Source organism: Procambarus clarkii, chromosome 16 (assembly GCF_040958095.1).
Source record: "Procambarus clarkii isolate CNS0578487 chromosome 16, FALCON_Pclarkii_2.0, whole genome shotgun sequence".
Lineage (NCBI taxonomy): Eukaryota > Metazoa > Arthropoda > Malacostraca > Decapoda > Cambaridae > Procambarus > Procambarus clarkii.
The window spans coordinates 23,379,050-23,393,734 of NC_091165.1; the positions used below are offsets into that span (position 1 = coordinate 23,379,050).

At 39.1% G+C, this 14,685-nt stretch overlaps 2 protein-coding genes and 1 long non-coding RNA gene across 9 annotated transcripts in view; 2 read left to right on the forward strand and 1 right to left on the reverse strand.

Annotated features, from left to right (window-relative positions):
• Positions 1 to 3,881, forward strand: part of LOC123760057 (uncharacterized) — a 40,352-nt gene extending 36,471 nt beyond the window's left edge. For all 5 annotated transcript variants that reach the window (XR_006773100.2, XM_045745483.2, XM_045745481.2 and 2 more), the window contains one exon: positions 220 to 3,881. Coding sequence is in view for 4 of the 5 variants with exons in the window: in XM_045745483.2 (XP_045601439.1) it covers positions 220 to 984 (765 nt within the window). In the remaining variant the exon portion in view is untranslated. The remainder of the gene's footprint in view (positions 1 to 219) is intronic.
• Positions 3,872 to 11,990, reverse strand: LOC123760058 (sodium/potassium-transporting ATPase subunit beta). Its single transcript, XM_045745485.2, has 7 exons — positions 11,711 to 11,990; positions 9,294 to 9,434; positions 7,313 to 7,417; positions 6,570 to 6,745; positions 6,087 to 6,191; positions 5,059 to 5,197; positions 3,872 to 4,599 (listed from the first exon to the last, which is right to left on the reverse strand). The coding sequence occupies exons 1-7, from the start codon at positions 11,925 to 11,927 to the stop codon at positions 4,496 to 4,498; spliced, it is 987 nt and encodes a 328-aa protein (XP_045601441.2). The 5' UTR covers positions 11,928 to 11,990; the 3' UTR covers positions 3,872 to 4,495.
• LOC123760059 (uncharacterized) overlaps positions 9,310 to 14,685 on the forward strand; it is a 31,930-nt gene continuing 26,554 nt past the window's right edge. For 2 of the 3 annotated variants that reach the window (XR_006773102.2, XR_006773104.2), the window contains exon 1: positions 9,310 to 9,449. This is a non-coding gene — a long non-coding RNA (uncharacterized lncRNA). Of the gene's footprint in view, positions 9,450 to 11,054; positions 11,196 to 14,685 lie in introns of those variants that run through there. The other variant, XR_006773103.2, reaches the window with a different exon arrangement.

Here is a 14,685-nt window from a genome sequence, read left to right on the forward strand (position 1 = left end):
GGGCGTCCACATGTACATTGTCCAGGTTTACCTCACCCTCACCAGGTCCGATGACAACAGGTTTCTTATAAACCAACGAATACATTCATTTTTTTGTATTATCTACAGACAAAATTTCGGTACTGAGGCTGAAATATAGATATATCTAATTATTTAAATTATTTTACCGTGTGGATTGTAATTTGGTAATAAATGTAGATTTCACTTCTTTTATTGTAGGAGAAGGAGGTGAACCTGGATGACTGGGGAAGTGGAGTTGAGACTGTGTTCTTCCATAACGCACAGCAACTCACGCTGAAGGGAGCCGCCTGCAAGAATCTCCGGCTCTACAATAGCACCGTCAACTTCATTAATCACCAGAACGACTGCCCTCCCAGGAACGTCCTGCTTCAATACTCTGACGTCAATAGGATTCCTGGGAGAATCTTGGAACTTAGCATTTTCCATTCTAAGTTACAACAATTGGACGCTCTCCGTGATCTAAATTACGCTTTCATAACCAACACCAAAATTGACGTGGCTGCCATGGAGTTCGTCGGTGACGCATATATCACAATCGTCGACTCTGAAATAGCGTCGATGAAGAGTGTGGTGGTCGGGGCCGAGGCCTCCGTCACCCTCTCTGGTAGCAATATTGCCATCCACGATCAAGAAAAAATAGAAGTTGAGGCTCAGGGAGAGTTGACGCTGGAAAGAACTATTCTAATTACTGACAACCCACAAGCTATCACTGTACTGCCAGGTGGAAAGCTCATCGTAATATCACCTCCGAGCAAGCTAAATTTATTTGATTTTAGCAAGATTGAAAAGCCATTGAATGATAGACCAGCTCAAACGAATCCAAAACAGGATATCATTCGTAATAAAGCTGACTTGCTTAGTTTATTTACGGATCCTGCACCATCCTTTGCTCCAGTATCTATTAAATGTACCATTTGTGTGTTAATACTTTGCTGTATCACTACTGTGGGGGCCTTACTGTGACTACCTTCACGTGGTGCCCCTGTTGCTACAGAAGTCACAGATTTCACCGTCATTGAATTTAGATCTGAAAAATTGCGACTGCGACCTTCATCTCGTTCTCAACTGTTAAAATTAATTGGCGTATAAGTAGAGAAAAAAATATTTTGACAAAAAAAGATAAACAAAATAAATTATATTAAATAAAAGACAAATTTAAGATCGGGGTAACCGTTTCGTTAAATTAATAAATGTGTATACCCCGAATTTCACTCTAAATATAAACACAGTTGTTCATTCAGTTCATATGAAAAACAAATTCACGTTTCTCTTTTGAATCAGTGTGTTGTGAAGGCAAGGAGAGGCTTGCGATAGCCTCGCCAGTTGGCATTAAGATTAACTACCACTGGCGAGGCATTCCCTTCTCTTCCAGATTATCTTGAGCGCAGAATGATGTCAACGAAGGTTGTATCCTGGTGACTGTGTCGTGTCTCTGCAGCAGATGATGAACTGGCGATTTTATAGCAGAAATTTTCACTCGAGAGGTCAGTGTCGTGTTATTCACGGGAGGTCAAGGGACTTCTTTCACACTCACAACTGGCCACAAACAGTGGAAGTGGACGTTTTCCCTGGCACAGTAGATATATATCTGTAAGCATGGTAGACATATCTTTGGGTACAGTAAGCGGATATTTAAGGAAAGTATACATAGATATAGGTACAATAATCATACATTTAAACAGAGTAGGCCTACCTTGAGATGCTAAGCTTTTATTTAAACAGTATACTTATCTTTAGACACTGTAAGCTTATTTTTAGACACTAAGCTTATTTTTAGACACGATATGCATATCTTTAGATATGATAAGCTTAGCTTTAAATACTTATCCCGTATTTAGTTACAGAAAGCCTATTTTTAGGTACAATAAACTTACCTTTAGGCACAGTGTCACGATCTCCACCACTAAACATATCATCTATTCTTCTCAATATGTCACAAATGAATGTTAAAACAATGAAATAATTTTCCATCTTGATGAATGATAATAGAGGAAGAATGTTATGATAACACGAGACGTGTGGGTGTGATTATCTCTTGTAATATTCCTTGGAGACTTTGTTTTTTCCCATTGAGGCTTGTTGCTCTAGATATGACCCGGATATGACATCATGTCTTCCTAAAGATCACACAACACCATTTATTGTCACATATTATTCTTGGAAATTAAATCATTAATATTAATATTTATTTTGTATTACACAAACAGTCTCTCTGGGCATTTTGCCTGTTGTTATTATTATTATTATAGTTATTGATTTCCAGCTTCCTTGTGTTTTATAATTATTTTATTTAAGTTTGAGGTATGTTAGCCTCTTCTAACTTGGTCCTGGTGAGTTAGCCTCTACGACTTTCTCTAAGTTGATGCTGGTAAGTTAGCTTTTACACTCTCGTCTAACTTGGTTCTGGTGAGTTTGCCTCTTCTATCTTCTCTGACTTAGTCCTAGTGAGTTAGTCTCTGCTTCCTACTCTAGTTTGATCCAGGTATGTTAGCGTCTAACTTGGTCCATCTGAGTTAGCATTTAACTTGACCCATGTGTTTGGTCTTAGCTTGGCCCATGTGAGTTAGCCTTTAATTTGGCCCAAGTGAGTTTGCCACTAACTTGGTCCATGTGAATTAACCTTTCTATTGGCCCATGTAAATTAATCTCTCTATTGGCCCAGGTGAATTAGCTTTTAACTTGGCCCAGGTGAATTAGCCTCTAACTTGGACCAGTTGAGGTAGCCTCAAACTTGGCCCATGTGACTTAACCTTTAACTTGGCCCAGATGAGTTAGCGTCTAACTTCGCTCATGTGAATTAGTCTCTAACTTGGCCCATGTAAATAAGCCTCTAACTTGACCCATGTGAATTAGCCTCTAATTTGGCTGATGTGAGTCAGCCTCTAACTTGGTGTTATGTCCGAGGATGTAGCCTTGTCATAACTATATTCTAAATATATTTTCAGTTACAAGCCCAGGCCTATTTTCAATGTCAAATTACATACAAGGGTCTGCCTTACTTTAATTTGTGCAGTATATTAATTTATTTGATGTTTCTTTAGGCATGTTTCAGTTAGTGTGCATAGGCTAGTTATGGGAATTTGTATTACACCATAGAAATACAATGATCTGCAAGCATAACGAGTCACAGTTGAATTGCTGCATAATTTGGATGTTACTTTTGTAGTAGTCAAGTATCATGTTCTTCAAGTAATGAATATTTTGATTTGCATATTTTGGTAATGGCATTCCGTGTATTTTGCATATTAATTATTATTGACTCTTGCGCAACCAACAGACCCATTTAATATATTTAGAATAATAAATATTTGCTGTAGCTCAGACTCTTAAAGGGGTATTGTTTCAGCCAGCCGGCAGTCAGCTGACGCAGCTCTGTCACGTTTAATAAACCTCCCAGATTAATGTGTGTAGTTCAGGCAGTCTGTATTTCAGGTACCAAAGTGCGTATAGAAGTGGATATGAATTTAATCAAGTCAGAATAATACTTGTGTATTATTCACTTCTTTGTGATATACATTTTAAATGTATAAGTGATAGGAGAAAAGGTTTTATAAGTCAATCTGTCAGGCCATCATACAGTTTGGGGGGATATTGATCTAGCCGGCTCTGGCCTGATATTTTTTAGTGAAGTTGTCGATTTTGCTTGTTAGGCAGTGTTTAATATGCCAGGCAGTGACGCCTGTTTATAGTGAACAGGTCATGGTAAGAGAAGTTATTAATCCTGGCTTGTAAGTAGTTTAGTGAAATAGTTCAGGGAGTTTGTATTTAAAGGGAGGCTGGTTGCCAGAGAGTATTCACCTGTAAATTGTGTTAGTAATAATCAGTGCTGGGTATTGAATTCATTAAATCATTCATATTTATATATGTTTATTATTGGGTATTCATGGAAAGTAATTTTAAGTTTACACAAATTATGAGCTGAAAGTTTATGTGATAAGCGTGGGAGTATATTGCAGTCATTTAAAACACAAAATCCCCGGAGGGTGAGTATATTTAGCAGCGTTACTCATCCAGTGAGTGAACACACCGCCATAGAAATATGTACAAACAACAACACCCAATAGGAAGGAAACTCCACTAGGTTGTTCATCCTGTCACTTGTACCCGGACACAGCTGGGACTTGCTTAACAGTCTCATGGAACAGATTGTCACACAAGGAATTAACATGTTACAGTAATAGTCTCAACATTTTCACTCCTCACAAAAATGTTTTTTTACACTAATCACAATGAACAGGTAAATTTTAAATAAATTTATTTTATTTGTTGTACATTAGAATAATTATCAATATTTTATTTAAATTATTAGAGCATGTAATGACTGATGTGTCAAAAGTTTTAAAATTAACATAGCAGTTATTTTAAATATATATAGGATTTCAGACAGTTTCAAACTAAGCACAAGAGTAGGATCGTGAGGGTTTGATATTTTGTTCATCTGAGTAGCAGGAAAACACAGTTCAAGAGTCCAGTTCTATGCCTCAATTTTAACGTAGAGGTTGACCTCACCTGCCAAACGCTTATTGACCTTGTGCTGGATGTTGTGACCATAGGCTCGGCAGTTTACCACCACGCCGTCTGAGTTTTGTAAGAATAGGAGCAAAAAAATTAGAAGTCTGAAATAAATAACGATATCATTTGAACTAATTACATTACAAGCAGTGGCAGAAACATTTGAGTCGCAGCACTAATACTGATAGTAGCAGTGAATAATATAACGTTCAATGATGACATTTAGGTACACTGCTTAAAACGTGACAAAGCGTCATATATATATATATATATATATATATATATATATATATATATATATATATATATATATATATATATATATATATATATATATATATATATATATATAAAGAAAGAAAAAGAGAGGCGAAAAAGAAAGGAGAATATGTATGTGGGAAAATACCACAAGGTTTACCACACACACACACACACACACACACACACACACACACACACACACACACACACACACACACACACACACACACACACTAGGTGATATGTGTACACAAACTCTCTCACCTTGCGTGGCGTTGATGCGGACAGGTACTAGGGGACGGTGGTAGCCCTCCTGGTTGGTGTAAGGGAAGTAGTATAATGGTATGCCCGGTGCTGGCTGCTCCAGCTGGCTGTCCTCTGACTCGCACCATACCCACACGTGCTGCAAGTGTTTCCCATCATATTTAGAATTATTTATAATACAAATAACAGCAAAGAATAAGATGAAGAAGAAAAGTATGTTGAGTTAAAATATACTTGAATACTGATACTTTGCAAGTGCAAAGTAATGAAGATAGGTGTAGGGAGTAGGAGGCCAAACACAAGGTACCAGCTGGGAGAATAAATCCTTCAGGAGTCAGGAAGAGAGAGAAATGTGGGGGTTCATATCACACCAGACCGGTCCCCCTGAATCCCACATCAAAAGCATAACATCAGCGGCGTATGCAAGGCTGGCGAACATAAGAACTATCTTCAGAAACTTGTGTAGGGAATAATTCAGAACCTTGTATACCTCATATGTCAGACCAATACTGGAATGTGTAGCTCCAGCGTGAAGTCCATATCTAGTCAAAAACAAAACGAAGTTAGAAAAGGTTCAGTGGTATGCCATCTTGCTAGTCCCCGAGCTGAGGGGTATGATCTACGAGGAAAGATTGCTGGAACGAAACCTCACGACACTGGAAGACAGAAAAGTTAGGGGAGACATGATCACTACCCATAAAATTATCAGAGGAATTGACAGGGTAGATAAAGATAAACTGTTCAGCACGGGTGGTACACGAACAAGGGGGAACAGGTGGAAACTTTGTACCCAAATGAGCCACAGGGACGTTAAAAAGAACTTTTTCATTGTCAGAGTAGTTAACAGATGGAATGCATTAAGCAGTGAAGTGGTGGAGGCAGACTCCATACACAGTTTCAAATGTAGATAGGATAGAGCCCAATAGACTCAGGAATGTGTACACCAATTGATTGACAGTTGAGAGGCGGGACCAAAGCGTCAAAGATCAACCCCCCGCAAGCACAACTAGGTGAGTACCGAGCCTCACTTCTGAGAGAGTTTGGAGAGGATCTTGGGTGGCGTTGATGTACTCCTGGAGACCCAGCGGCAGGTCCTGCAGGCTCCGGGGAGCCTCAGGTTTCCAGTTGATCATCTGCAATATAAAGGGAATATTTACAAAATTGCATTCTGGTTTCGCATTTAATTTCCTTCCATAGATTCATCAATCTGGGCACATCTTTAAATACAGAGATATCAAACTTGTAATTTTGCTCAACATTCTACTTGCTCCTCACCCTTTCCCCTTCTCTTCACTACACGACCATTGTATCAAACACAAATGTCAGAAAGAAATTGTGACGTGTGAATATCACGGGAGACTAATCCTAAAGGGTTTATCCAGCTTTGCCAAGCCATTGACAAATGAGATAAGGTTAGTAATTGATAATGACGAATAAATGGGTGTTTCATCGTCATTAAGTACAGGGTACTTAATATGTAGAAAGACAAGAATACCCATAATGGTTCTTACCTTGTTAAGCTTGAGGAAGATGCAAGGAGAACTGGTCGTATATCCCCAGTTATCCTCCTTACTACAGCTGCTTCCCAACAAGTTCAAGTCGAAAATGCACACTTCTCTCTTGGTCGGTGTGTCATCTGAGGTGCAGTTCTTGTAGTCGACTTGGGCCCTATTGACGATGTCGTACGCTGTTGATGGGAAAATCTTAAGTGTAAAATAACATCAGCTGGTTATGTTGAATTACGGCTGTAGTTGACTGTTATGAAAACGCAAACAAATATTCTAGAGCATTATCTAGGTGTATAAACACACAAAATTATGTTACTAGAAAAGTATTCAGGAACAAAAAGAAATACACTAATAAGGTCTAAAACCTGTATTTGCAAAGAAAAAACTCAGTGACGTCACATCTCATGCACACCACAAATAAAATACATTATTTTATCTCTTAGTTTCGTTATGTTCGTGTAGGTTGGGTTAAATTTAATTAGGCGTGTTTAAAAAAAGAGTATCGATGACGACAAGGGGTACATACTTTTTAGTACATCGGTTTTTGACCTTAGGGGATTTACACGTTAAAATGCAACCCATCCTCCTGTTTAGAAAAACGTCGAAAAATAAGCTCACCACCAAAATTAAATGAACTTGGTATTAAAGAAAAAATGTTTGTACTCTAGTAAGCGTTAAAGCCATGTATGATGAAGATGGAGGGACAACAGCCTAACATAACTGACGGAAAACTTCATGGACTTTACATTCAATGAGTTGGTTGATGATGCGAACGTATTCTCTGGATGATGTGTCCTGGGAGGACTGGTATGTGATGACATCCCCGTGAAGTCCTGGCACCACTCCTAAACCTGAAGATGAATAAAGATAATGAAGATAATATCACTTGTAACAGTTATAGATATTCTAACATTAACAATAATGACAATTTATAATATTACTTATAAGGATAACTGATGATAATATCACGGTAGTGTAATCGGACTACTTCTGTGGAATGTTATGTCGACATCTTGAAAATAGTTTCAAAAGAACGTTTTTATACGCTTCACATACGTGAGAGTCCAAATATATTACATTAATAACACTCGCAAATCCATTATATCTTGTGGATGACGTTGGCTTTCATTGTTGTCCAAGATAAAATTTGAATTATAATTAGAATAGTAGTTTTGTCGGGGACAGGCTGCCTCTGTATATATTCGATAGGCTTATATCGAGGTCCCTCCAAGGTAAAACTACTAACCTTACCCGGGATGCAAACCCCCCAACAGTTGACTAGCTCCCGGCTACCTACTTGCTGCTAGCAGGTACAGAGGCATAGGGTAAAAGCAACGTGCTCAACCAATTCTGTCCCGCCCGGGATACCCAGTTGTGAATCGAGAACAAATCTACTACCCAGCGGCATTTTTCACGACCAAAGATCCCATTCACTCCAAAAAAAATCTACCACTTATGGGCTATTCATGCTCGTGCCACCTCTTGGGAGGCTTAATCTTCATCAATCAATCAATCCAACGGTATTACCAGGCAGCCGTCCCTCATCAACAAAAACCAAATGCTTGTTAATCCCACCGCCAAACCCCGTGTTGCTGTAAATGCATAAGGATACCTGCATGTCTGCGGATGATCGCACATCACTAATTTGGAATTATTGCTCACGAACGTGTCTAAAGTTGTTAGACTTTTGACTAACGCAAACAAAATACAAGTCTGGGATACAACTCTAGCGAGAAATAAAGTTAATATAATGCGAGCTAATACCTTGTATTCGAACTTTATAACACACAAAAATTACAGCTGGTAGGTACGTGTTTTACAACATCCACACAACGCATTCTCAAGAATCCGTTCTCGCAAATTCGTAAAGTCAATATTGACTTTATTAAATTTGCGAGAACGGGTTGCAAGAATAACGCCCAATACAACGCAATTACCGCCCCGCTCCTGTGCCTGGTAAGTTGACTACGGGCTCACCATAGCCCGTGCTACTTGGAACTTTTTGTTCCCAGTAGCTGAATCTATAACAACAACAACAGCCAAACACGAAGTGCTGCATGTGACACGCCAGATAGCTCTTCCCTAGTATTTATGCTCACTTATTCTCGTTTTCTTTTACTGATCGGTTCATTACGGAAAGTTTAACTTGCTAGCTTCGTCTGTCAACCTCCCGCGGTTTATCAACCGCGGGAGGGTTATTAATGCAACAACAATAGTTTATTAACTAACCGGCAAGTATACTATAGTTCTGAATATAGTCCAGGACTAAAGTAAGCGCAGTGTATACACACCGAAAGGCATAGTACACATCTTGGTGGACATATCCCTTGTGCTAGCTTAGTTTACCCTGTGCTCTTGACTCGTAATCGTTTTCTTATAATAATAATGCAAACGACTCAAGTTAAAATGACGATTTACTGGAACTTACAAGTATAGTATATATTATATAACTTACAAGTACAATATATTCCCTAATTAATAGCGGTATTTGCACTTGTAACCGTTATAGATGTTCTAACATCTATTATTGTTATTATTGATGCGGAATTTCTTCTCTTTTTAACACGACAGGTACGTACCGGAAGTAGCGGTCAGTGTATTTGGGCTAGAGTCAAGAGGTCTGACAGATTACGGGCTACTCATGCCCGTGCCACCTCTTGGGTGGCTTAATCTTCATCAATCAATCAATCAATCGGTGTGACAGGAGACCGTCAGCATGATACGTACCGGGAGTATTGAGGAGGGACTGGTGGCCCGTGTACTTGGGCTGGTGGCGGGTGTCAAGAGTCTGGTAGAAGACGGCCATCATCACGGCGAAGAAGCCGGCCAGGAATGAGTAGAAGACCAGGTAGAACAGTAAGATCTTGGCTGCAAGATACAACGGTAAGAGATTCACTCAATTATAATTAATTTTGGTTTTATGGTCACCTGCGTAGATGTCTTGTATTGTTTGTGTGTCTGTCGGCGCCGATTTTCCAACCCAAGCTGTTTTTAAAATACCGACACTTATATGTTAATAAGTCGGTGTCTGACATATGCAGCAGATGACAGGATGAATCTTTTCCATGGTATAATAATAATAATCGGCTTTTTCTCAATTATAAATTAATATTATATATTGGTATAAGCATGGTTAGATCTATGCAAGGTTAGGTAAGGTGTTTTGGTTACATTGATTTACGGAGTGTTTACACTACAGTCTGAAAGTGAATGAAGTAGAGTACCACAGGGTTCAGTTCTTGCACCAGTAATGTTCATCGTCTACATAAACGATCTACCAGAAGGAACAGAAAATTTGATGAACATGTTTGCGGATGAGGCTAAGATACTGTGCAAGATAGGAAACATACACTATTGCCATGCCCTTCAAACTGATCTATATAAAATAAAGTGCCTATAGCGACATGTGGCAAATGGAATTTAATGTAAATAAATGCCATGTTATGGAATGTGAAATCGGAGAAAATAGACCACACACAACTTACAAATTATGTGGAAAGGAATTAATGAACTCTAATAAAGATCGAGATCTAGGGGTGGTTTTGGATAGTAGACTGTCACCAGAGGAACACATTATGAACATTGTGAGAGGAGCGTATGCGTCTCTTTCTAACTTCAGACTTACTTTTAATTACATGGATTGTGAAATACTAAAGAAACTATTTATGACTTTTGTGAGACCAAAACTAGAATATGCAGCAGTTGTATGGTGCCCAAATCTCAAGAAGCACATCAGTAAACTGGAAAAGGTGCAAATGCATGCTACAAAATGGCTTCCGGAACTGAAAAAACAAGAGTTACGTGGAGAGGCTAGAGGTATTAAATAGGTGAAGAAGGAAAATGTGCAAATGCATGCTACAAAATGGCTTCTGGAACTGTAAAAACAAGAGTTACGAGGAGAGGCTAGAGGTATTAATATGACAAAGCTAAAAGATAGAAGAAAAAGAGGTGATATGCTCACCACTTACAAAATAAAAAAAAGAATTGACCAAATTGACAAGGAGGAATTCCCGAAACCAGTAACTTCAAAACAATAGGTCACAGATTTAAACTAAGGAAACAAAGGTGCCGAAAAAAATATTTAAAAGTTTTCTTTAGCAAACAGAGTGGTAGACGGTTGAAACAAGTTAAGCTAAAAGGTGGTGAAGGCTAAAATCGTCAGTAGTTTCAAAGCGTTATACGACAAAGAGTACTGGAAAGACCGGACACCACGAGTGTAGCTCTCATATCCTGTAACTACACTTAGGTAATTACACGCACACGCGCACACATCACGAGGAGTAAGGTATATCAACGGAGGAAAATTGTGGATACAATCACTATATACAAAATTGTTTCAGGAGGCGATAAAGTAAACAAGGAGGAATTTTTGAAACCTGCAACTTCTTTTCTCATGGGTTCACGCTAAGGAAACAAAGGTGCCGAGATAAACGCACGAGTTCGCGTTTGCGAACAGTTATAGAAGACAATGAGTCACAATAACGTGGCTGAAGCCACGTTATAGAGTGAATGACCAAGTGACAGATCGACAAGAGGAAAGGAGACTGATAAAAGTGACAAGATCATTGACAGACTAAATGCCAGCTTCCACAGAGTATTACAACTGAACCGGGACAACTCCCACCCAAGGTGAATAAATAGGATAACGTTAGCGATACATAAGAAAGTAGAGAACATCAAAATGAAGGGTTATTCTAAACATTGTGCACCATTAGAAAATTGTTGAAAATGTACAGACTTTTGCAGTGAGGCTCGTCTCAGATTAAGTATGTGGTGTTGGGTAGGACGGAATGTTGAAGGAGCTAATGAAAACATTAGAAAGAGTAGACATGATAGCTATAAAATATTTCAATGAATTGGCTGCGTGGAAAAAACGGAAATGTTTGTAATGAATAATAATAGAACGAGATGGTATGCATAGAAACTAGACACTGATGAGCTAATTTAGCATGAGAGTAGTAGGGAAAATAAAATGAACTTAGAAAAAAGGTATTATAAGGTAACTTCATTCACAGTTTAAAAAAAAATAGTTGATAGGGAGAAAAGTTGGTCGGGAATCATTGCTATAGACAACCGACGAGTGGAAAGGCGAGGTATTAGAGCTGAAGCTCGACCCGGTAGGAACAATTATACACAAAACTTACCCCAAGACACGGCATTGCGTCCAAGGAATTCCTTCGTGTTGGGGTTCCACAGGAACTTTACCACGTCGTCCATGCACCCCTTAGACTTTGGCGGCATTCTATTGAAGGATGGAGGGGGAGGTTTGGAGATGTCCATTTTCTCATTATTGCGGTTCTTCCCCCCATTATTGGGGTCCACATCCCCATTGAAGGTGTACTTAGTAGTGGAGTTCCCCATAAGCGTGACGTCCTGCTACTGGTCCGCGCTACTGGTCCGGCGAGGTATACTGACAACGTAATTCCCTCACGACGGATGTACGCTTTGATAACAATTATGGGTTTTCCATGTTTGTATAAATGCGCCCTTGTATGCGAATAATACATTAACGCGTAGATTAATATGAATCTGTCCTTTACTAGGTATGTTAAGATGCAGACAATTTCGTTAGATTTGCCTGTGGGAAGGTTACGTTATCTGCTATGAACAGCTCGCATATTAGACAAAGCTCAGGACATGATTAAATATCTAGTGAGATGCCAACCTAATCCACTCCGTTCAGTGACGTACATCCAGACTGGTTTATGTTTGCTAATGGAAGCTAGTAGATCTATCTTGAGATTATCTTGAGATGATTTCGGGGCTTAGCGTCCCCGCGGCCCGGTCCTCGACCAGGCCTGCTTTTTTTATACACACACCCAGGAAGCAACCCGTAGCATCTGTTTAACTCCCAGGTACCTATTTACTGCCAGGGGGAACAGGTGCATCAGGGTAAAAGAAACTGCTCATTTGTTTCCGCCTCCACCGGGGATCGAACCCGGAACTTCAGGACTACGTATCCATATTTCGTTTCCAATATATAAACGACATATGAGATTAAGAAACAAGTAGTGTATTGTGAAGACTAATAATAAACAGAAGCTCCCCCTATGACTCTAATATCTCCATTGGTCAAACTATTATGTATTAGCGATAAGACATACCATTAATGTATAATGACTTACTGTAAATATATAATTCTTGAAATAGAACTTTCTCTGTAACTAGCTAACATGTAACTATATGGTGTGAAGGATTGATGAAATTGTAATAATCTAAGATGAGGTCTGATAAAGACCTTTTGTGCCCTCTGTAATGCTTTTTGCGCCACCGCTCACAGGATGAGTATGGGGTGCACAATAAACTAGTCGCCTCCGGCGGCAACAATCAAAATAAAAAAACGAATCCCGAGCGCTGTCCACTCAGCTGTCAGGCCCAGCATCACATTCCACGTTCTCTCCTGATTCCATGTATGACTATCCATTCAGTGAGATGGGGATATTTTATGAACTTATAGCTAGTGTTTGATCTACACTGTAATCTTTCATATAGAATGGGGTAGCAGCACATTGCTGTGTATAACTAAGCTTAATAAAAAAAATTACAAAGTCCACGAAATGCATATTTCCTCTTGGCTTTTCTCACAACTCGATCCCTCCAGAATAACGCACCAAGCAACATTTGCATGACTACCAGAGAGTCATTCCCTTAGCACGAACAGGATCATTTCGACCCTTGTTTCTTAAAGAAAAAACGCAAAATTATGGCACTTGCTTTGGAGACCAAACAGTATAGTCACTGCAATAATGCAACCATCTCAGGGATGAATGGCTAATGACATCAAATGATTTATCCAATATATTGAAAACATGCCCGCGTTTTATTTCATTTATTATGCACCCCATACCTATCCCGTGGGCGGTGGAAGAAAGGGTTGCAGAGGCACATGCTGCTGCTGCTGCTACTGATAAATATACAGAAATAGTGCAGTTCTAGCTTTCAACAACTGTATGATATGTAAACACAAAAACAATAATAATATAAACTTGTACTTATTAAATATATTTAGCACACGTCACATAATAGTTGTTATCCTTGCTTCAGCCTGATCACGTCTTGCTCCTATAGTTTATATACAGTGTATATGCGTGCAACCCGTTCTCGCACTTTCGTACAGTCAGTATTGACTTATTAAATAAGTGCATATGTGATATACTAATTTAGTGTGAATATTTTAGTTTACCTTGAAAAGCTTCATAGAAAACACCAACCTTACCCTAACCTTCTTAGTATGTTAAGATAAGCATAGCCTACACAGATGTGTAGGCTGATGGCTGTAGGTGACAGATGTGTCACCATAGCCATTACCCGTTATTAAAAGGAAAAATATGCTTGGTACCCAAGTAATATTTAACGGCTAACAATTTTTTTGTAAAATAATATCATTAATTGACTTAACGGCTTCAATATAGTTCTCTTCTTAGTAATGATCAGAAGAAAACATTAATCCAGAATGGCTAATAGCAAACTACCGTCTACCTTACCTTGAGGTTACCTTGAGGTGCTTCCAGGGCTTAGCGTCCCCGCGGCCCGGTTGTCGACCAGGCCTCCCGAGGCCTACCACTCTATACTTAATTTATCCCCAAGAATCCCATAATTACAGTATAGGAATTCCACAAGGTACTAATGACATCCGTCAGATACCAGTAAAGTTTCCCATCGACCCAAACATACCACTAATAGCATCTATAACATATTCCCAGAGATTCCTGGAAATACAAATTATATCCAACAGATACCAGGCAAATTTCCCATCAACCAATTTATTAGCAACCGTTTCAAACAAAAGTCCGGTGGACAGGAATATAAGGCCGTCTGACCACACCATCGGGCATTACAGGTTATTCATGCCTGTGCCACCTCTTGGGTGGCTTAATCTTTATCAATCAATCATCATCAGGCAGACTCAACACAACTAGGCCAGAAGTAATTACACCTCTGATCTGCCTCAACCGGCGCATACACACCATGCAGCAGCCAACAGCAATATTAACATTATTAGTGATATTTTGTACTGTATTATGTAATTAGTAGTGTTGTTTATTAACACTACGAGCTGATCACGAACCAGATTCTTTCCAGACGTCACCATCTTTGCCATAATCAGTATTTCCCGAGG